This window comes from Sinocyclocheilus rhinocerous, unplaced genomic scaffold (assembly GCF_001515625.1).
Source record: "Sinocyclocheilus rhinocerous isolate Xijiao unplaced genomic scaffold, SAMN03320098_v1.1 scaffold662, whole genome shotgun sequence".
Lineage (NCBI taxonomy): Eukaryota > Metazoa > Chordata > Actinopteri > Cypriniformes > Cyprinidae > Sinocyclocheilus > Sinocyclocheilus rhinocerous.
The window spans coordinates 256,935-280,299 of NW_015639782.1; the positions used below are offsets into that span (position 1 = coordinate 256,935).

The following is a 23,365-nucleotide window of genomic DNA, read 5'->3' on the forward strand; positions in this document are numbered from 1 at the left end:
AATGCCTCGTTTATAATGGGTTTTCATGTTTTTGTCTCGTCGCTCCGGCCGGACACGGCATCGACAGTATGGTGAGGGGCGTAACATTTCCGTCACATGCTTGATGTATTCGGCCAATCACAACGCACTGGATAGTTGGCCAATCAGAGCACACCTCGCTTTTCAGACCGATTAGTTTTGTAAAAATCGACGCGTTTCAAAAAGGCGGGGCATAGAGGAGAAACAATAATGTACAGTATGTGGAAAATAATGTGTTTTTTTAACTTTAAACCGCATAAACACATTTCATTACACCAAATACACAAAATAATGTTCTTTTTAGCAGCATCATATGACCCCTTTAAATTTTGGCCTCTAAAAAAGCACTAGTTGACCAGTAGGTGGTCTTTCTTATATTATAATAGCAGACTTTTGTTTTGCCCAATCCGTGAACTTCATACTGTGGATTGTGTCAACATCACATGCCATTTCGCCAGAGCTGATCACGACTTGATCTATTGAACTATTGTCAGCATAAACAAACAAGAGGGATTACTAACTGCCATAGTAAGAGGGCTTTGGTTATCTGCTGTTATTGAGTGTCTGCCTGAGTCAGTGGACTATGTCTTACATTAACCTCCTGCCTTTAGCTTATACTTTTGCAACAGGCCCCTGCAGTTGGTCACACTCATCATCACCGTCAGTAAAGGACTCGTGTTTAGAGGGATCCATTTTCATAGACAATGCACAGCTTGGCAGCACAGTAACAAGACGATGCAAACCTATGTAAATCGTGTACAGGTTGTAACAGAAGTGTTAAGGTGATGTTGTTCCTGTTGTATCCATTTATGGGCAACTCATTTCTACTTCCTTAATCTGACACCAGTCATGTGATCAAGAGATGACCTTTATCTTCATGACTCTTGAAATAAAGTTATCTTAAGCCAGAGGTCACTTACATGGCTAATGACGGAGATAAAGTCTTTCTGCTAAACTCAATGAAACAGATTTCTGTTAATTATTTTGGGTGTTTCCTTGAAATCTAACCCATGGCCTTGGCATTGCAGCAACTGGAACATTAGATAAAACAAGTGTGTCAAGTTTCTTCTATAACATTAATAGATGTGTGGTAATATCATGTAATTGTTTTGTTCATCAGTCCACCCTGTCTTTAGGCAAGGGCAGCCTCCGCAGGATGTTTGTGACTTTATACTAGTCGTTAAATGAGAACCAGAGAAACACTATTCACTGGCCAGGAATGTGTCTTTTCTGTGGCACATGTGACCATCCTCTAATAAGCCTCGCTTGTCTCATTAAAGCAGCTGAATGAATACAGACTGTTCCGCTTGAAGCCTCAAACATGTTTTTCTCATAGAAATGTCTCGTAGGTTTGTGTTTTAGATGAGTCCACTTGAATAACATGCATTCCCTTTGATTGTGATTTTCATCAGGTTGCACATTTTGGAGCCACATATTGGACTCTTTCCTTATCTTTCTGAACTTCGATCCCGGGATCCTCAGTTGGACACAGGGCAACAACAAACTCGCTCTGTTTCAGGCTTGGCCTGATCCCTTCATCTTTCAGTCCCCTTCAGCTTCTCAGCAGACGTGCGTCTGAACATGGACCCGAGTGCCGTTCTCTTGTTCCCAGTGTATGCAGTAGTATGGCTCTACTCCCTTTTGAGCTTTCTACCATGGTACTTCCTGACTGGAGCCCAGAAAAAGAAAGCCCTGGCAAAGAGAGTCAAATCCAGGTCAACCACCGGTCAGGCTGAAGGGCCGTATCGAGCCGTGGATCGCTTCGACTCCTTGGTCACGGAGGACTTTCCTGGAAAAGACACCCTAGATAAGCTGTTTGATTATGCGGTGGAGCGTTTCGGAAAAGCGGACTGCCTGGGAACTAGAGAAGTTCTGAGCGAAGAAAATGAGACTCAGCCGAATGGGAAGGTCTTCAAAAAGGTACATCCTCCTCGGACATATTCTGTACGGCTGTGATCACAATGCAAGCCAAAGTCTCTAATTCTAATTTTCTGCTTTAATCCAATTCATTTAGTGAGGTTGTTCACATGACCTTTGTAATTTAGCTTATATCATGCGCTGGTCTAAACAAGTGACTCTCCTAAACTGGCCTGTGTGCATAAAGTATGATAATAGTTACATCTTAAACAAATTTTATTTATAAATGTGCCCAACTGTTTAAAGGTTTGGGGTCGTAAGATTTTTTACTCTAACCAAAGCAGCATTTATTTAATAAAAATACAGTAAAACGGTAAAATAGTGAAATATTACAATTTGAAATAACTGCTTTCTATTTTATTATATTTTAAAATGTAATTTATTCCTGTGATCAAAGCTGAATTTTCAGCATCATTACTCCAGTCTTCAGTGTCACAACATGATCCTTCAGGAATCATTCTAATATGCTGATTTGCTGCTCAAGAATAATTTTTTCTTTATTTGAAATGGAAATCTTTTGTAATAATGTAAAGTAATGTAAAAGTCTTTGTGATGTTTGATCAATTTAATGCTGTAGTCATTTCTTTCTAAATGAATCTTACTGACACCAAACTTTTAAAAGGTAGTGTAAATATTCCTTTGAATGCAATTTTATTTTGAACATTATATTTATATATATATTCATACATTTATAAATGTTAGTTTATAAATATTTATATATCATAATTTATTATTATGTGAAATTAAAATAACATTTTCATATTAAAAACTAATTTACTTTTTACCATAGCTTGTATTTATGGTTCACAAGAAAGGTAAATCAATTATAGAAATCAGGTTAAATTGACTTACAAATCACATAATTCCTACCCGAGGCCGAGAGGCCACAGTGAAGTCACGTCGGACTCTGAGAATGTCTGACACATATATATTTGGGGACTGGAAATATAGAGATTCATTGAAAATGTCAGATTCAGTATTCATTTTGCTGTTTACACTGTCATCCAACATTTGGGTCACATTCAGATGCAATGTGTATTTTGCCAAAATTACCATTTGTTGAGAAGAGGGGAAAAACTCCAGGTTGAAGAAGTATTTTTTAATATGAAGGTGTTTGATGGTTTTGTCTTGGCAGTTAATTCTGGGCGATTATAAATGGGTATCCTATGAGGAGATGGACATTCAGGTCAGTCAGTTTGGGAGTGGACTGACAGCACTAGGCCAACAGCCAAAAAACACCATCGCTATTTTCTGTGAGACAAGGGCAGAGTGGATGATCACGGCTCAGACCTGCTTTAGACGCAATTTCCCATGTAAGGAAACATATTATTTTTACTCTTACTTACCACACTTTCTCTCTTTTTTCCCCTAAGGAAAAATGATTTCAAATGAGTCATAGGTTTTATCCCTTAATGCTTTAATGTGATGACACATAGATGTACTGTGACATCCCAAGATTGAATGAATATCTTCGTCTTTATCTTCTTTTGTTAATTTCCGTTTTCTCGTGGGTTTTTGTAGTGGTCACCTTTTATGCAACTCTAGGAGAAGAGGCAGTGGCTTTCGGATTGAATGAGTGTGGAGTTACACACCTGGTCACCAGCGTGGAACTGCTGGAAACCAAACTGAAGGTGAGCCAAAGACCGCAATGTAACAGTGATGTGTTTCCTGCACTACTGTTACTACAGATTCACAGCAAAAGAATATATATTACTCGAGTTGAATGGGTTAAAATGACTGGGTATCATGAATCAATGCCAAATTAGCATGTTTTCCAGTTCCATTGTATTTGCTAGCTGCACTCAAAAACCAGTGTAGTCCATATCACAAACAATCAAATGACCAGTGCTTTTAAACGGTTACAAAATAGGACTCAGGAACAAACTAAGTTATTAGTTTGAATCATAGAATGAACAGTTACCAAATTAACCTCTGACTCACTGAATCGCGTGCCTTATATTCAGTAATGTGTGACTCAGTTAATAACTTCAGTTAGAAAAGGGTTTAACAGGAACAGCAAGTCAGGCCATGTACTGTTGTTAAATTTTTCCAGCGGGCCACCAACATCATAAGACATTGAATTTTGGTCACTTATAGTCAACCAAATATCAATGTCAGGACAAGTTCTAATGCCAATGTTAACTTGACATAAAATCTGACGAAAGCTAGTGTTGATATTTTGTTGGATTTAAGGTGTGATATTAAGTAACCAAAATTAATGCCAGCAACATATTGAGGTCATAATGCTAACTTCCACACAGCTTTAATTTATAACATCATTAGACGTTGATATTTTGTTGGTTTTAAGTCATCTACGTAACAAAAATCAAACGTCTGTCTGATGTTGGGTTTGGATGTCAATCCAATTTTTCATTTTTCAAACCAAAATTTAACTTGACGTCCGGTGTCACCTGGGTTCACTATTTATATTTTTCATTAAATGTTCTGTTTCCATAACAATTGTTATTTCCATACAGGGTGTTCTTCCTCAAATCCCCAATCTGAGGCACATCATCTATGTGGACAGGAAGAGCATCAGCTCAGCAGGATATCCACAGGGTATCCAGATCCACAGCATGCACTCTGTGCAAGAGCTGGGAGCCAAGCCAGAAAACTGTAAGAAAGGGCACCAACTTTACGGTTGACATTTTATTTATACGCTAATTGACCTTTTCAGTGATTGGCTGTAGTTTACCCACAGTTCACCCATACAATATTGATTTGAATAGAGATTTGCACTGTAATAGATTAATCTCTATCACTAGAGGAGAAAACAATGTGCGCTTTGTGTTGCAGTGAGCCGACCCATAGTGAAGCCCATCTCGTCAGACCTCGCTGTTATTATGTACACCAGCGGCTCCACCGGTAGACCTAAAGGGGTGATGATCATTCACAGTAACCTGATCGGGGGCATGGCAGGCCAGTGCGAGAGGATACCTGGATTAGGGTGTGTATAAATATCGATAAAGTGCCACAGTGGCCACCCACTTTTTTCAGCAGCCTTAGTTCCGGAAGTATTTTTCCCATTTATTTATTTATTTTTTTACCATAGTGATTTTTAAATAGCCTTTGTTATAGAGTTATAAGTCACGAACCAAACCAACAAGCTATGCGGTGAATCACAATATTATACACTTCGATTTGAAGCAAAACAGTATTTGAAAACCATCCAGAAAGACAATGATACAAGACTGTGTATTTAACAGCTTTAATAAGGGAAAGAACTACAATCCCATAAAGCATTGCCAATCCAATTATATCAGGGATGGGCAACTTTGATAGTGACGAGGGCCAGCATTTTTTCTTCTTTATACCAAGGGGCCAGATTACTAATCCACGTCCACACACGTTTTACATCATTTTACTTAATTTCCTTTTTATTGAAGGAAATTAAAGTATAACTAATGTAATTTGTTTTTAAAGATTTTATTTACTATAAAACAGTATGCTAATTCAGAAGGAAAACTTTGTTGTCAGTGGACAGAAATATTACCCCAACAAGCCAACATCTCAATTGCATTGTCTGTAAATGAGCAATAAACAAATGTACAGAGGTCCTTTTTTTATTAGTGGCCTACAGAACAATTGGTCCAGACGCTACACAATTATTATATTAATTTAGACAATTATTATCAATTAATTATTATATTAAATAAAAATATAAATATATCTTAGTATCTTAATTGTTTAAATTTTTATAATGCATTAGCTTTTTGTCGATCCACTGGTTCACATCTTCTCATAATTTAGACTTTTTGTACCATTTAAGAGTTTTCATGACCTTAAAGGGTTAGTTCACCCAAAAATGAAAATTAGCCCATAAATTACTTACCCTCAAGTCATCCTAGGCGTATATGACTTTCTTCTTTCAGACGAATCCAGTCGGAGTTATATAAAAAATTGTATTGAATCACTGCCAGTGTCCGCCAGTTGCCCATCCCTGAATTATATATACAGTGTGTGTGTGTGTGTATACTGTGTATGTGTGTGTTTGGATCAGTTTGTTTATTTTTGATTCTCTGATTGGTGGAGCTTCTCTGCAGAATCATGGGTAATGTAGTTTTTCATTAGGGAATTCACATTTCAACATCATTATTAAAAATTTACTTGAAATAATGTGGGCTGATGGCTTCAGCAAAAGCATATACTATTGATTAACAACCTTGTAGCTCACAGTAGGTCTGTGTTTAATGGTTTAAAAGTTACTGTTAAAAATCAGTTCCGCAGTGGAGAAAATGAATGGGATTTTTACTTCTGGAACCTGATTGTTGCACTCCATTAAAGCAACAGTGCCTGACTGAAATGCATATTAGTTTTGCTTTAATATGCACGTATGCTTCCACAGATTAAAGGATACATATATTGCCTATCTGCCTCTTGCTCATGTGCTGGAAATGACGGCTGAGATCTCATGTGTGACGTACGGCTGCAGGATCGGCTATTCCTCACCACAAACACTGTCTGATCAGGTACTGCACCTCAATTTATTACTGGACCATACGTCATCCGCCCGGAACTGCTTCCAGTTTACAACAGTGAGCGCAAGCTACATTAAAGTGATTATTACGTTTTGAATATGGATATTTTTCTTACAAAAACGCATAATAAACTGAAAGCAATCTTTACGTGACTTGCTTTTCAAATGTTTTAAAATTGATCCAGCGGGCCGTACTAAAAGACACTGCCAGTGTCCGCCAGTTGCCCATCCCTGAATTATATATACAGTGTGTGTGTGTGTGTATACTGTGTATGTGTGTGTTTGGATCAGTTTGTTTATTTTTGATTCTCTGATTGGTGGAGCTTCTCTGCAGAATCATGGGTAATGTAGTTTTTCATTAGGGAATTCACATTTCAACATCATTATTAAAAATTAACTTGAAATAATGTGGGCTGATGGCTTCAGCAAAAGCATATACTATTGATTAACAACCTTGTAGCTCACAGTAGGTCTGTGTTTAATGGTTTAAAAGTTACTGTTAAAAATCAGTTCCGCAGTGGAGAAAATGAATGGGATTTTTACTTCTGGAACCTGATTGTTGCACTCCATTAAAGCAACAGTGCCTGACTGAAATGCATATTAGTTTTGCTTTAATATGCACGTATGCTTCCACAGATTAAAGGATACATATATTGCCTATCTGCCTCTTGCTCATGTGCTGGAAATGACGGCTGAGATCTCATGTGTGACGTACGGCTGCAGGATCGGCTATTCCTCACCACAAACACTGTCTGATCAGGTACTGCACCTCAATTTATTACTGGATCAGATAAATATAGTCACACATTTACACAGATTTGTGAGGTTTTTACACAATGGAATGATATTAACCTCCATTGATGAATGGTTTGTTTTTGCTTTGTAGTCAACCAAAATTAAGAGGGGAAGTAAAGGTGACTGCACCGTGCTGAAACCTTCTCTAATGGCTGCCGTACCTGTAAGTCAGACTCCTCGAAACATTTTCATCTTGTTTCATTCACATCAGTCATGTTAAAATCTCACACCCCTGTTGTCAGGAAATAATGGACCGGATCAATAAGAACGTCATGAGTAAAGTGCAGGAGATGAGCTGCGTGCAGAGAACCCTGTTCAAACTGGCCTACGACTACAAGCTCAAGCAGATCAAGAAGGGTTATGATGCGCCCCTGTGCAATATGTAAGATGAGATTAAAACAGGCCTTCAGTTAATCACATTTGCTTTTGCTAATGACTCTGGAGTTTTAATCGCCTTTGTTCCCTCATGTGTTCAGTTTGTTTAAGAAAGTCAGAGCTCTGCTGGGTGGAAACGTGCGGATGATGCTGTCCGGAGGAGCCCCTCTGTCTCCCGCCACTCAGCGCTTCATGAACATCTGCTTCTGCTGTCCTGTTGGTCAGGGATACGGTCTTACTGAGACCTGTGGAGCGGGAACTATAACCGAGGGTGAGGAGTCCTGCTACATCTGAGCATCTTTTCCGGCCCATCTTGCACTATTTTAATATTACTTCTGAGCTTTGTCCCAGTGCTTCAAACTGTGAAATAATGATGACATCTTCCTATGTTGTGCAGTTGCTGACTATAGCACAGGACGAGTAGGAGCTCCTCTGATCTGCTGTGAGATCAGACTCAAAGACTGGGCAGAAGGTTGGTCAATAGTACCAGTTTACTTGTTCATATTTGGAATCTTAAGAAGTAATGGTATTCTGCTATTATAAACTCACTTTCATGTTATTCCAAACCATAATGCTGTTATTTTGTTTTGTGGAACACAAGTTAGACATTTCTGAAGAATTGTTATGCAGCTCTTGCTATAAAACAACAGTACATTTTGACCACCATGCCTGTCAAGTTTCAAAAAGTACAAAAATGAACGTCAAAGACATATGCTATATACCAAGTTTACTAAACTCGTGCGAAAGCTTGCTTTGAGGAACACGGTCTTTCTTTACCTTTGCCAATACTTCAGCATTCCTGTAGCTTAAATAATAGTGCATGTGCAAACAACACAAAGGTCATAGCTTCAATTCCCAGAGAATACGTGAACTGATAATGTGTCTTAATGCAATATAAAATTTTGATAAAAGCATCTGACAAATGCATAAATGTAAATGTAATCTGAAGGCATATAGATTAAAAAAAAAAAAAAAGTTGACATCTTTGACACCAAAAGCATCATGTTTGGTGAACGTGAGCTTCAGGGAAGCAGTGTTGGTATTGTTAACTAAAACTATTTTAAAAAATTGTGTTCATTAAAATAAAGCTAAGTGAAAATTAAAACATTTTAGATGAAAAACTTACATTTAAAAAGCTTAAATTAAAAATTAGAAATGTTGCCTTGGCAACTTACTGAAATAAAATGTTTAAGCTGAAGTAATAAAATGACTGAAACTGAACAAAAGCTAAATAGAATATTAAATAATAATAATTAAAAATTAAAATGAAAATATAAAAATAAAAGCTAGTTGAAAATATTAATAAACACTATAATAGTATATAAATTATACTAAAATAACACTGCTGGTAAGATTATCATTGAATAATGGCTTAAATCACAATCGGTTTCTCACACAAAGCTATGAAGTATTGTTGCATGAAGTGCTGCGCAGCAATTCTTTTATTACATCTGCTTTTGTCTTCTATGGAAGAAAAAGTATCCGCATACAGATTTGAAACGACGTGAGGTTGAGTAAGAAATGTCGTTTTCGGAGGAACTATTCCTTTAACTTGAAAAAAATTCAAACCGTTACAGCTGCCGTGATTCTCTTTATACTTCAGGTGGCTATACGAAGCATGACAAGCCCCATCCACGTGGTGAGATCCTCATCGGAGGTCCTAATGTGACCATGGGCTACTACAGGAGTGAAGGCTGTATCAATGAGGACTTCTTTGTGGATGAGAACGGCCAGCAGTGGTTCTGCACTGGTGATATTGGAGAGATGCACCCTGACGGCTGTCTTCAGATTGTCGGTATGTTTACATTCAGCATCATAATGAAGTCTTGTTACTTGTTTTAGTTAAAATCATACATTTATGATAACTGTCTGTATTATTCACATCTGTTTTATTATATGTATGTAATGCCTAGATCGCAAGAAGGACCTTGTGAAACTTCAAGCTGGGGAGTACGTCTCTTTAGGCAAAGTTGAGTCAGCACTGAAGAACTGCTCTCTCATTGACAACATCTGCGCTTATGCAAACAGGTTCGTGTGCTCGGCTTTGTCTGACACATATGGGATGTTACTGACCCTAACAAAGGGTCCTCTCTTTAGAACAGCAGACGTACTGTATACAGACCTCTTTTCTCTCTCTCTGTGCCCACCAGTGACCAGAACTACGTTATCAGCTTCATTGTTCCTAATCAGAAGAAGCTGACAGCTCTTGCCAGTCAGAAGGGCATTGAAGGCACGTGGGAAGAGATTTGCAACCAGCCGATTATGGAAAGGGAAGTTCTGAGAGAAATTAAAGAAGTTGCAACTTCAAGTGAGTATAACTTTCAGTATTTATAGCAGCAAGGTATGTGGTGAAAAAGTGCGGACACAAAATGTGGACACTGTATCAAGAAATTCACTGATCTAATTAAGACAAGACCCCTGAAGGCCTGCTTAACAAAACAGTTGAATTTTTTTGGCAAGAAAAACATGCACATAAATTATTTTTTTCATTCAGAGGCTATTCTATTTTTATTTTTATATTATTAAAAATCTTAATTCAGAGACCATGATACAAAAAATAAAAAGTGCAATTTTTAGTTTTAGTTCATCAGACCTTGTGCACACTTGACATTGACTTCACTCAACTTCAGCATACATTACTATATAAAAGTTTGGGTTCAGAAAGATTTTTTTTTTTTTAATTAAAACTTTTATTCAGTAAGGACCATTAAAATTATCAAAAGTAACCGTAAAGACATTTATAATGTTAAAAATAGTATTATTTTATTATCATTGAGATTATAGTATTACTATAGTTTTTATTAATATTTTGTATTATGTATTTATTTATTTATATTAATTTCTGTTTTATTTAGTGCAGTCAAACGATTAATCGCATCCAAAATAAAAGTTTTTGTTTACATAATATATGTGTGTGTTTATTATGTATATATAAATACACACACATGCATGTATATATTTAAGAAAAATGTCATGTTTATATATTAAATATATTTATATATAATATAAATTATATGAATATAAAATGTATACATATAAATGCATGTAAATATTTTCAAAATATACTGTATGTGTGTGTATTTATATATACATAATAAACACACATATATTATGTAAACAAAAACTTTTATTTTGGATGCAATTAATCGTTTGACAGCACTAGTTTTATTTAAGCAATTCCATTTTTTTTATTTTATTCATGCATCAGTTATTTTAGTACACCAATTTAAACTAAACTAAAATGAGAAATGTTGCCTTGGCAAATAGCTGAAATAAAATATATCTTTTTTTTTTATATTAAAAATATTAAGCAGCACAACTGTTTTCAACCTTGTTAAAAACAAATGCTTCCTGAGCAGCAAATCAGCATATTAGAATGATTTCTGAAGGATCACGTGACACTGTAGACTGGAGTAATGATGTTGAAAATTCAGCTGTGCATTATAGAAATAAGTTACATTTTATATTCTATTTAAATAGAAAACGGTTCTTTTTACATTGTAATATTTCACAGTATTACAGTTTTACTGTATTTTTGATCAAATACATGCAGCCTTGGTGAACATAAGAGACTTTGTGGACTCAAAGCATGTCTTCTAATCGCCTTCCCATCATTCTAGTTAAACTCCAGCGCTTTGAAATACCAGTTATGATCCATCTGAGTCCGGAGCCTTGGACCCCTGAAACGGGCCTGGTGACGGACGCATTCAAACTGAAGAGGAAGGAACTGAAGAACCACTATCTCAACGACATCGAAAGAATGTATGGCCACAAGTAGGACCTCTATCACAGCCAAAGACATCTTCATCAGCTCCTCACCGTTCAACATTACTGTTTATCAATAAATGTTAAATACTTTTTGCCACAAATACTTCACCACTGCCCATTGCTTAGTGATGTGCACAAATTTTCAAAGACGAACAATGTTGATAAGCCGTTGGTCTGTGTATTTTTGTTCCTGAGCTTTGTGGGCTTTTCATTCAGAGCTCTGTAGTCTCTGCTGTGAAATAGTTTACAAGTAAGTCGTAGCTGATTTGCTTGAGAACTGTTGGGTAAAGGACAATATGTATCTTATCCAGCATTAAGTATCCACTAATTTCTAATTTTAGTATACAAAAGGAGTCTCTTGTAAAAAGGATTTCATCCATACAACAGCAATACACTGCCATCACATTGTGCTTTCTTTTTTTGAACATGTGTGAACGCTTCTTTGTAAAATTGTTCACTTGTTTGGTTTAATAGAATTTGAAAACACAAAAACTGCTAGCTGAGGCGCAGTCATTGCACTGCAGAACTCCGCCTCCTTGTAGAGATGAGTAATATACAGTGATGTTTCTGTGCCTTCTGATTGGTTACTATTTATACGTTGATTCCCTATTGGCTGAAAATTAGAATTCGATTCCCGGGCTTCATTCATGTTAGTGTCTTTATAACGGTTACAAACCATGTTCTTTAATTTACTTGAGATTTTTATTTTTTTTTTGGTTGTGGAAATTTGTCACTGAATTACAATGTTTTGAGTACTAATTGACACATATAGTAGTAAATGTGTTCATGGATTGACTCAAGACCGGCTGAGATGACTAGCAAGTGGTTTATTGCTCATTTGTCCTGTTCGTTTGACTGAACTTAAATGAAGGGAACATTTTTAGGACGTTTTTCTCTCTTAAGCAAGAGGTAAAGTTTATAGTTCATCTGTATCATCTTTTCACGTCTGATTTTTTCTCAAACCACTCATTTTACTGTTGTGTCTGATTGTCACGAGCTCTCTTGTCTGTCGCAAATTCCACTTCTGCAGGCTTTTAGTATATTTGGTAATATGTCAATGTGTCCTCAATATTTAATATATAAAGCTGAAAAGTAAAAAAGACACTCTTTGGAAATTCAAACCCAGAATATGAATATTAAGGTTGAGGAACCCTTGTTAGTGTTGTATTCTGTATTTTAATTTATTTGGTCAAAACTGTACCTTTTTATTTTAACCCGTGTTTAATTGTTTTAGTTTTTAAAGTGTGATCTGTACAGGCACTGTAATTTGTTCGCGTTTGGGTTATTCTAGAAAGTGTATTTTATTTATAATTATTTTGTCATTTGCACTATTCTTTTTGTCAGGGATTTTTAGCCATTGTTAAACAAACAGCCATTAAGCCATCAAATTCAGCAGTTATTTCCCCCACAGCCCTCAGGTTTCCGGTCACCACAAGCAAGACTATACAGCAGTCAAGTGTTTGCATTGAGAAATTGTGAATTCGCTTGTAGAATGTTCTATGATGCTTATTTATTTTTATTGTGGTTCACTGTATGTAATATTTGCTGAGAACAAGTAAAAAATTTTCTATTCAAATTGTGTGGTATTCCATATTCCAACAATTCAATTGTGAATGTTTTTTTTTATTTTATTTACAGAACATACTTAAATTGCAATGAGTATACAAAAGGTTTGTAGCTACAATTCAGTTAGCCCAGTCTTGAAAGCGAAAACAGTCGCTTGCAATCTTCCATACGGGCTGGTCGCTGTTAGGAGAGGCTTGGGCAGTTAATAAGAAATTCTGGTTGAAGTATCTCTGTTTGTTTCCGTCAAATTTCACTGAGCCAGCTGTAACCACCAACAAAGTCGTTTGGCCTTGAGTTGCTTGTTCTGTTAAAAAAAATGTATTTGATTAAACAATAGGAAAATATATTATTGTTATTATGAATTAAAACATGATGAGCATACCATGCACAGGCTGGCAGTCAAGAGTTTGCACTTGAAACTCACTGGAAGGAAGACTCTCGAAGAACTGGCTGAGAGCATCATGACCTGTGAAAGCATTTCCATTCCACACTAGCGTTGCTTTGTCCAGATACAGCCTCGTCAAATTCTGAAAGCATTTTTATTATTATTATTATGAAGTCTTTGAATGCACAGATCAGCAAACACGCTATTAGAAGTTAAAACTCCAAACATGAGATGAGCGTACCCTTCTTCTCTTATCCATACAGTCATAATAGATATTGACGAATTCATCCGAGTATCTGCATGACTGATCAACTAGAGTCCTGAAGTCCTGATCAGTGCCGAACAGAATTGATGAGCACAGTTATGAAACATATCTGCATAAGCATTTAGATGAATGTTGACCTCAGTGAACACTCACCGCCGTTGAAGCCATGCTACTGAACGTGCACTTCACCGATCTCCCGCCGACTATTTGTGATGTTCAGCCGTTTTGAGAAATTGATATACAAACCACTAATAATAAAACATAAAAAAGATCAGAGCGATTTAAAATGTAGGCACACGCCAGATGGAAAAAAGATGCGCAGCGTAAAATTACGGTATGTAAGAAAATCACCTGTAATCGTAGTTTATGCCCACTTGGAAAAGGATGGTATTGCATGTAAAAATATCAGAAGTATGATCTCTCACTCCTTTAAAAAAACAAATCCAACCTGGAGAAAAAAAATGTGCGCAAATGTGTGTGTCCACGGTTATTGTTCCGCCGGAAAACTACCCTCATTCTAAGTTCCCAGCCCCAGGAGAAATAAAATACACAATATGACAAAAGGCAAAGTAACGTCCATAAATAAGTCAAATAAATACTTAAAAGATCAGCAAAAAAAAAAATGAATGAAAGCTTACTTAAGTACTTCTATACGACAGCAAAAACTACTAGCTTAACTGATAAAGTTAGTAATAAAACAAGAACAATTACACCAATTGCAAGCATAGATGAATACAACAAAACACAGTTACAAATAAAGTCAGTAACAGTAGCATTCATGGCAGAAATGTAATAAGTGTAAAATAACAAATACAGATTAATCTTTGTTTCTATATTAATGTATAGGGTTGAAACTATTAGTCGAGAGCACCTACATTAGTCAACACTGTTCATTCAACACATTATTGCAGGCCCTTACTTTAGATCATATGAGATCAAATGACTATTCAACAATTTATTTTTAAACATTTTTAATTTATTGACTAATCTTTGGTTGGGGTAAAAATAAGTTTGCTATAAGCAGTTTTGGGAAGGTTACTTTGGAAACGTAATAGGTTACAGATTACAAGTTACCCTATTTAAAATGTAATAAGTAGTGTAACTAATTCAGTTACTTTATAAATGTAACTGATTACGTTTTGATTACTTTTCTAAATTTCTAACGAATGTTTTTAATTGTTAATCATTTTCAAACATTTAAACCAGGCAGGGTTAACCTTACAGTAGTACTCAATACTGATTACTATCAGTTTTTCAAAATCCTTCATCACTTGAAATAAGATTATAATCATTTAATTTTAAAGCACAGCCACTAGAAAATCAGACTTCAGCACCTCTTTTAACTTTGAGATTGATCTGAGGTTAAATACAGATTTAAAATCATAAGAAAGTTTAATAGCTATGATACTGTTTTTGAAATCAAATCTTTACATTGCTATGGCAGGAAACACTGGTATTTAACAATGCCTTGAAAAAGAAAATGATAATCTTAAAAATAAAGCATGCATAAACCCAAATAGGAATAAAACAGTTATCGAATAAGCATGTGTCCTATTCTTAAACTCCAATCTAGGGAACAATCCAACCCTCTCCATTGACTTTGTATCGCGGGAAGCTGCCTCCTTGTCATTTCTGACTTATAACAAAAAACAGAACAATGCCTAAAAGCTGCTGTGTGACAAAGTGTACAGCAAACAAGCTAAAAACCCAGAACTACATTTTTATAAGCTGTCGACCCCCCAAAAAACGAGCGTATAAGGACACAAGAGTGGAGTGCAACATGTCATATTACTCTGAGAACTATGCCCACAGGAGGGGAACGTAATCGGTGACAGATAACATTAATTATTTTTATCCATGTCAAAAGATTATTTCACCACCTATGTGAACCTGAGAGGAGGAGATATATTGAGAAACTAAATTTTATTGGTCTATGTCAGTGCCCCTTTTCCTTATCTTCCTTTTGTTGGAGAAATGATCCAACTGAATGGCCCAACGTGAAATACCCTGGCATCTACAACTATTTGATCGAATCACCAGGTATTGGTAACAGTATCATTTAATTAGGGTGACCATATTTTAGTTTTCCAAAAAGAGGACAGTGGGTACGTGTGGGGCGGGACGGGGGGCTGTGGTGTGGTTGGTTGGTGGTTAAAGTAGTGCCCAAAGTAGTGCAATGGCCATATCCCAAATATTAAAACTCAAAATATGTCATTTCCATACCTAAAATACATATTTCACAGTAACTGTTATGCATATTGATCATAAACACAGCTAAAAATCTTCCTGCCAGTGGCCCTCCTTTACAAAACTTAACAGCACAGTTTTATAATGCAAAATTAATTTATGCAACATTTCAAACCTTTAAAAGTAACCCAATTCCATCGGGAAAAAAAACGTGGACTTGACAATCCTACATCCAACACGAGCTGCAGGAGTCAGATTTGACTGATCAGGGGTTGAGAGGAGAGATAGCTGACAGACCATGCTGGAGGATTTGCTGCTCAACAGATCATGAGCTCATTGACAACTATCTGATCTTCCTTTACACAGAGCGCACGTGATCACGAAAGTGAACAGCGAGCGCTCATTTAAAAGAGATTTATATACTCCGCATATTGATATCGGCTCCCTGATGTGCGAAAATTATATGCAATATTAGAACGTTTGCGGGAACACTGGACACAAAAATCACAGGAGCGGGCGATAATGGTCAGAAATTCAGCGGGAGCGGGATAAAGAAAACGCAGGGCTCTAATACAAAAACGCACACAATGAATGGCGACTGTAGAAAGCAGAAGCCGAATCCCAGACATTTTGGGCAATTTAGAAATCCCGGCCAGATGCATTTTTTTTAGGTCCGAAAAAAGGACATGTCCGGGAAAAAGAAGACGTATGGTCACCCTAATTTAATTTATCTAACAAAGATCAAAACACATAGCTTAGATGGCTTCAACCCTTAGCTTATGTAATAATAGTCAAAGCACATAGCCTCAGCTTTATGAAAGTTAGAGGGAAGCAGGGGTGCAGTTAATTACTAAAATGTTGGGACAAGTTAGCTATTAGAAAGCTTATATTAGCTATGTGTGTTAGCAAGCTGTAGCTTGGGCCAATTGGTATTCGTCTTCTTTGGTGTTTACTACTAATATGAACTATTTGATAAAATTTTGATATTTACAAGTGTTTGTTTTAATCAAATAATGAATGTTTCCTGTTGCCGATTACGTTTCCCTCCAGTGGGCTTAGTTCTCAGAGTAATATGATGCGTTGCGCTCTACTTTTGTGTCCTTAAACGCTCGTTTTTTTGGGTCGACAGCTTATAAAAACGTAGTTCTGGGTTTTCTAGCTTGTTTACTGAACAGTCATGGCCAAAAGATTTGGCAGTGACAAATTGTGTTTTGCAAAGTTTGCTGCTTCAGTATTTGTTTATTATTTTCCCACATGTTTCTATGGTATGCTGCACGTGTTTCTTTGGAGGTAACCATTGAACACCATGATTAGAAGCACTTCTTCCCTCCTTTTATAGCAATCAGTCTGCTCTTACAATCTAAATAGTATGATCGTGATTTTACCTAGTACTAGTACTCATTCAAACTTTCACATGTGCTGCTGATATGATTAGTCAATTAATGTTAGCTGGTCATTTTGTGTCAGGATCAAAAAACAGTGAAATGTGTGTTTTTGTAGTTAATTTTTTTGGCCAGCTTTTAGTAATGATTTAAAATGCATCTGATCACTCTACACAATAATCTAGAAACAATGTGAATGAACACCACATCAGCTTAAGCAGCAAACTTTGCAAAACACAAAATTTATGTCACTGCCAAAACTTTTGGCCATGACTGTACACCTTGTCACATAGCAGCTTTTAGACGTTGTTGTTTTTTGTTATGAGTCAGAAATGACAATGAGGCAGCTTCGCGCAATACAAAGTCAATGGAGAGGGTTGGATTGTTTAAATTCAGTTTGTAATCAAAGTAATTTTTAAGTTTCCTCACAATATAAATATGAATCAACAAGGTTGGAGGATTGTAGTTTAAAAATACCCTAACTCTCCTCTCAAATAAAAAAAATTCCCCCTATAAGAGCCACCTAAAGGGGGAATTTCCCCCATTTTTCAAAACGAAATTCAGGCTCTGAAAAACATTGTCAGTTTCACTTTCAGTAAGAATTGCAACTTCATTTTCTGCTATAGAGAAGCCATATGTATATGAATGTCTAGAATATGTATATCTCAATATTTTAATAAATTGCAAAATGCTGAATAATCGATCAAAGCCTACTGATAAATCAGTGAAATAATCAGTGATTAGTCTATTAATCATTCTAATAATTGTTAGATTAATGTATTATCAAAATAATGATTTGTTGCAGCCCTATTAATACAGTGGGGAAAACAATTATTTGATCCCCTGCTGATTTTGTAAGTTTTCCCACTTACAAAGAAATGAAGGGTCTATAATTTTTATGGTAGGTTTATTTTAACAGATAGAGGCAGAATAAAGTTTATAAATTGATTTGCATTTCAATGAGTTAAATAAGTATTTGATCCCCAAGCAAAGCATGACTTAGTACTTGGTGCAGAAACCCTTATTGGCAAGCACAGAGGTAAGATGTTTTTTGTAGTTGGTCACCATGTTTGCACACATCTCAGGAGGGATTTTGGTGTACTGCTTTTTACAGATCCTCTCTAAATCCTCTCTTAAGTTTCTTGGCTGTCGCTTGGCAACTCAAAGTTTCAGCTCCCTCCACAGATTTTCTATAGGATTGAGGTCTGGAGACTGGCTAGGTCACTCCATGACCTTAATGTGCTTCTTCTTGAGCCACTCCTTTGTTGCCTTGGCGGTATGTTTCAGGTCATTGTCATGCTGGAAGACCCATCCACGACCCATCTTCGGGTGTTCGGGCTGAGTCAAGGAGGTTCTCGTCCAAGATTTTACAGTACATGGCCCCGTCCATTTGCCCCTCAGTGCGGTGAAGTCATTCTGTACCCTTAGCAGAGAACAGCCTCAATGCATAATGTTTCCACCTCCGTGCTTGACTGTAGGGATGGTGTTCTTGGGGTCATAGCAAGGATTTCTCTCCCTCCAAATACGGCGAGTCGAGTTGATGCCAAAGTGCCCAATTTTGGTTTCATGTGACCACAGCACTTTCTCCCAAGCCTTCTTGGAATCATTTAGTTGTTCATTGGCAAACTTCAGATGGGCCTGTACATATGCCTTGTGGGCGCTGCAGGATTTCAATCCATTGCGGCGTTGTGTGTTACCAATGGTTTGCTAGATGACTGTGGTCCCAACTTCCTTGAGATCATTAACAATGATCTCAAGGAAGTTGGAGATGACCTCTACAGCCCTGAATGTCAGCGGTGACCATGTCAACTAGATGCACCCCAGAGACAGATCCCCTGCGAACTTGGGAAGACCTCGTCACTTCAACGACCATCGGCACGAGACCATGGGAACCAGACGAGTCCTCTGCACAATCTGACCTGTGTTGCAGCCTGGAATTAAACCACCTCATGCTGGTTTCGTCTGGCCAGAGGAGAAGTAGCCCCCCGACTGACCCTGGTTTCTCCCAAGGTTTTTTCTCCATTTCTGCCACCGATGGAGTTTTGGTTCCTTGTCACTGTCACCTTTGGTTTGCTTAGTTGGCGACGCTCGACTGATTGCACGGACACTATTGAAAGAGAGCTGAACTGGATGATGACATCACTGAATCATCAATGAACTGACTTATAAAATACTTATTTCACTCGATCAAATGCTAATCAATTTATAACCTTTTATGTAATGTGCTTTTCTTTCACTTTCTGTTAAAATAAAGCTATGATAAAAATTATAAACCATTAATTTCTTTGTAAGTGGGCAAACTTACAAAATCAGCTGGAGATCAAATAATTACTTTCACCACTTTATTTTGCCAGCTCTTTTTTCCAAGTTAAGTTAAGGGGCCAGTGTTCTGAACCATTTAGATTATATTCACTAATATAACAGACACTTCATTCAGAAACTCAAATGAGGAACACAGGTGATTGATTGTGATGATTGAACATTTCCATTCTCATGAATTCCACTCTCACGTGTGACCGCCCCTAAGTTTCAACGAAAGTGATTTTTTTTTCTGCTAGCTTTTGTTTTTATATTAATATATTAAATTTTTATAATCATTATATTCAATAAGAAGGTTTTTTTTTTAAATAAAATAATTATAATGAATTTTCTTGTAACAGATAGCCCAGATTTTGCTGGAAAATGGTGCAGATCCTAATGCAACGGATAAACTGGAGTCCACACCTCTACACAGAGCATCCGCCAAGGGCAACTACAGACTCATTCAGCTTCTTTTAAAAGAGAGTGCTTCTACCAACATTCAGGACTCAGAAGGAAACACACCACTGTAAGTAGAACCACTGTGTAGCAGTGTTATTGTTCTCATAATTATGTATAAATGCTTCCTCAGAGCAGTTCTGCATGAGCTTTTCATTGTTTTTGCCAGTCATCTTGCATGTGACGAGGAGCGAACAGAGGCTGCAAAACTCCTTGTGGAACATGGTGCCAGCATCTACATTGAGAACAAGGAAAAGATGACGCCTCTACAAGTGGCTAAAGGTGGCTTGGGATCAATGTTGAAACGGATCGTAGAGGGTTGAAACGGAAGCTTTTAATTAAGCTGCTGTTCAAGTATGATGAATGCTTGTTTGTGAGAGTATTTGAAAGAAATAAGTTTTTAAAGATGAGGAGAAGAATGATGTTGTGGTCAACATTCACGTTTTGACAGTTTAAAAGCTCATGACTTGATATGTTGGTCACTTTTCTTGCATTTTATTGAGTACATGAGTTTTAGACTTACATATAATATTCTGATTATTCTTTGTCTACTTCAGCCATGGATGCTTTATTTCAATTAAACCTAAAGCTTATTTTGATATTAGTTAGTCACTTAAAATGTAATTTCTAGTTTTGTATCCCTGTGTGAAAATCACGATACCATAGTCTATTCTTCCATCTTGATGCTTGTTTTTTTTATAAGGAAAATAAATTGTAATTGAATAAAATTTACTGTTATATCTAGTCATCTAGTCATATATAAGTGTTGTCTTAAAAGGTAAATGTAGACTCAAATGAATACAGAGATGTGCCCATCATGTACACTATCATCCAAAAGTTTGGAGTCACAAAGATTTTTTAAAGAAATTAAGAATTTTAATCTGCAAGGATGCATTAAATTGATCAATTGAAATTGAAAAGTGACAGTAAATACATTTATAATGTTTACAAAAGATTTCTATTTCAAGTAGATGCTGTTTTTTGAACTTTCTATTTATCAAAAAATCTGTAACAAAAAATAAAACAAAATTATTGAGCAGCAGTAGCAAATGATTTCTGAAGAATCACGTGACAATGAAGACTGGAGTAATGGCTACAGAAAAAATACAGCTTTGCCAAATAAATTACATTTTAAAATATATTAAAATACAAAAAAATGTTTATTATTTAAACGTTATTATTTAATTTTAAATTTTAGTGTGTTCCTTTTTTCACTGTGTTTTTGATCAAATCAATGTAGCCTTGGTGAGCATTTAACAGGCTTTTTTAAAAAACTGACCATAACTTTTGAACTGTAGTGAAGCCTATATTATACAATTACAAGATGTACCTTTGTTCTTTGTCATTCAGCTAGTAGTTCTCACTTTTTCATGCTCAATATACTCAAGCTTCTGGCCATTCGATTTCTTTTCAAGGAAATATTGGATATGTATTTAGGCAGACTTCCTCTTACAACAACTGCTGTTAAATATTATAGTTCTACTAACAATAGTTCTACTACGAACTGCTGACCACACACATTTAAAAAAAAATCTTATGAATGTAGGTCATGCAGTGCCGCCAGCTTGTCAGCAAAAGTTAGGGTAGTGGTAAAGATAACTTCCTCAGACACTAATCTACTGTTTGCCACAATTCCCCATGACGATATCTTATAACAGTGAACATGAAAACCCCCATCTCGCGCCGTTCTTACATTTTGGGGTGTGGTACGCCTCCGCTGAAATTTAATGGTGGTTACAGCCCTGCATTCTAGTTCCAAATCCTGTATCAACCAGTCTCATGGTGTAGTTATAAGGAACCAATGTTCTCAACCATTTAGATTGTATTTATTAATATAACAGACACTTCATTAAAAATCTCACAAATGAGGAACACGGGTGATTGATAATGAGGATCCAACATTTCCATTCTCATGGATTTCACTCCCACGTGTGACCATCCCTAAATTTTGATGAAAATTAGTATTTCTAGTAGTATTTCGAGAATCTCACTTGCAGTCACATTCGTTACGTATAGCTGCTTATACTCCGAACTGGTTCAGTCAGTTTTGAAGAATCACATAAAATGTATGCACCACATATGAATATACGTGACCCTTCACAGGTGTAACCCAGATATGGGGAACCATTAGTTTACCTGGTTTCAAGTTGCACTAATGCTCGGACTATAATTTTACTCAATCAAGATAAATGTATAATAAAGTGTTTGAATGTGGAAATGTAGCTGGGTGCAAGTTTCTAGTTACGTAACTGAAACAGGACGTGAACCACAAAAGTGAAATGTGAATGGCTATGACAAAAATTTGGTCTCCTGTTATCAGCTTACATGTATTCATTCTGATTTTAGTGAATGCAAATAGTGCCATAGGCTATATAGAGCACACACTGTACATTGCTACACATTTTCCATTTCAAAAATTTTTCAGACCATATTTCTTAGTGAAAATGATTAAGGTTGTAACAATTAAAGGTTCAATTCACAATATTGATTCATAGTAAATTAGTGTTGTCACAGTACCAATATTTCAGTAGTTGGTACCAATAACAGTAAAATTACACAGTTCTTGGTACCATAGCAAAAACTATTGGAACTATTTCACTATTTTAGCTATTTGAAAAATATTAAATACATTAAATTAATTATTTAAAGTAAAGTTAATTATTAATGCTAATAATAATTAAGTAAATAACACATTAAACAGCATGTAGCTTTCAAGTATTTTTCAATTAGGTAAACATTGCTTAAAAAGATTAGTAATAAAATGAAAACAAAGAAACTTATTATATGGAAAAAGTGGCAAGTCTATCATTCTGCATTTACAGTCCATGATCTATTTTGAGATCAGATTTTTTTTCTTTTTCTTTTTTGTCCCATCCTTTGCAATGGTTATCACTGTGACAGTCTCTAGCGTTTCTAGCAGTATAGAGCTGTTGAAAAACTGAATCGATCCGATAATCGAAACCGATAATAAATGGCTAGTATTATATTTTTTAAATTTCAGTGCTGACTTGGTACCGAAGTACTGGTACTTTTGACAACACCAATTCAAAGAAGTCTGAATGAAGAAAAGTTCAATTTTGAATGTTTGTTTTAATTGAACTGAACTACAATTTATAAGCAGGGCTTAATTTGTGCCGGAATAAGCCGAATTTGTCCGAAATCTGATCCTGCACCTCATTTGACAGATCCCCTCCTCACCCGCCAATGAAAAACGTTTGTGTTGACCTATAGCGTGCATATATTTCATGAAAAAAACTTCTATTATGAGCAGGCTTGCCTAGCATCTACATTTGAAACAACAAACTTGAGCGCGCAAAGAGATGCGACGTGGCTGCTCTCACAAACCCGAATGCACGGATCCAATACTGATACACATGCGTTTTCTTTCTCAGCGGCGCGATATGGATGTGACTGTGAGCGCATAGGAAACCCCCTTTAGAGCACGCGAGTATCGAATGGCTTGAATGGCTTAA

The 23,365-nt window shown here is 36.3% G+C and overlaps 3 protein-coding genes across 3 annotated transcripts in view; 2 read left to right on the top strand and 1 right to left on the bottom strand.

Moving 5' to 3' along the window:
* LOC107751919 (long-chain-fatty-acid--CoA ligase 4-like) overlaps positions 1–12,926 on the top strand; it is a 16,221-nt gene extending 3,295 nt beyond the window's left edge. The window contains exons 2-15 of the mRNA XM_016567692.1: positions 1,431–1,938; positions 3,071–3,248; positions 3,457–3,566; positions 4,413–4,551; positions 4,732–4,882; positions 6,281–6,404; positions 7,299–7,370; positions 7,450–7,589; positions 7,684–7,853; positions 7,980–8,054; positions 9,186–9,377; positions 9,496–9,610; positions 9,733–9,890; positions 11,203–12,926. Coding sequence (XP_016423178.1) covers positions 1,600–1,938; positions 3,071–3,248; positions 3,457–3,566; positions 4,413–4,551; positions 4,732–4,882; positions 6,281–6,404; positions 7,299–7,370; positions 7,450–7,589; positions 7,684–7,853; positions 7,980–8,054; positions 9,186–9,377; positions 9,496–9,610; positions 9,733–9,890; positions 11,203–11,360 — 2,121 coding nt within the window. The 5' untranslated portion in view covers positions 1,431–1,599 and the 3' untranslated portion in view covers positions 11,361–12,926. The remainder of the gene's footprint in view (positions 1–1,430; positions 1,939–3,070; positions 3,249–3,456; positions 3,567–4,412; positions 4,552–4,731; positions 4,883–6,280; positions 6,405–7,298; positions 7,371–7,449; positions 7,590–7,683; positions 7,854–7,979; positions 8,055–9,185; positions 9,378–9,495; positions 9,611–9,732; positions 9,891–11,202) is intronic.
* LOC107751918 (NTF2-related export protein 2-like) lies at positions 12,371–14,081 on the bottom strand. Its single transcript, XM_016567691.1, has 5 exons — positions 13,918–14,081; positions 13,720–13,814; positions 13,543–13,629; positions 13,299–13,443; positions 12,371–13,220 (listed from the first exon to the last, which is right to left on the bottom strand). The coding sequence occupies exons 2-5, from the start codon at positions 13,732–13,734 to the stop codon at positions 13,036–13,038; spliced, it is 432 nt and encodes a 143-aa protein (XP_016423177.1). The 5' UTR covers positions 13,735–13,814; positions 13,918–14,081; the 3' UTR covers positions 12,371–13,035.
* A 5,711-nt stretch (positions 14,082–19,792) lies between these two features.
* LOC107752039 (26S proteasome non-ATPase regulatory subunit 10-like) lies at positions 19,793–20,640 on the top strand (the record flags this gene model as incomplete). The annotated part of the gene is made up of 2 exons (XM_016567889.1): positions 19,793–19,962; positions 20,062–20,640. Coding segments are annotated over 2 exons (324 nt in total), but the record flags the coding sequence as incomplete, so codon positions are not given.
* Positions 20,641–23,365: the final 2,725 nt, after the last annotated feature.

What these genes read in the sequence shown, in the direction of transcription:
- LOC107751918 (XM_016567691.1), bottom strand. An exon ending in GTATGGATAAGAGAAGAAGG is followed by an intron (nt 13,444 to 13,542) that starts GTACGCTCATCT and finishes AAATGCTTTCAG; the next exon opens with AATTTGACGAGGCTGTATCT. An exon ending in TGACTGCCAGCCTGTGCATG is followed by an intron (nt 13,221 to 13,298) that starts GTATGCTCATCA and finishes TTTTTTTAACAG; the next exon opens with AACAAGCAACTCAAGGCCAA.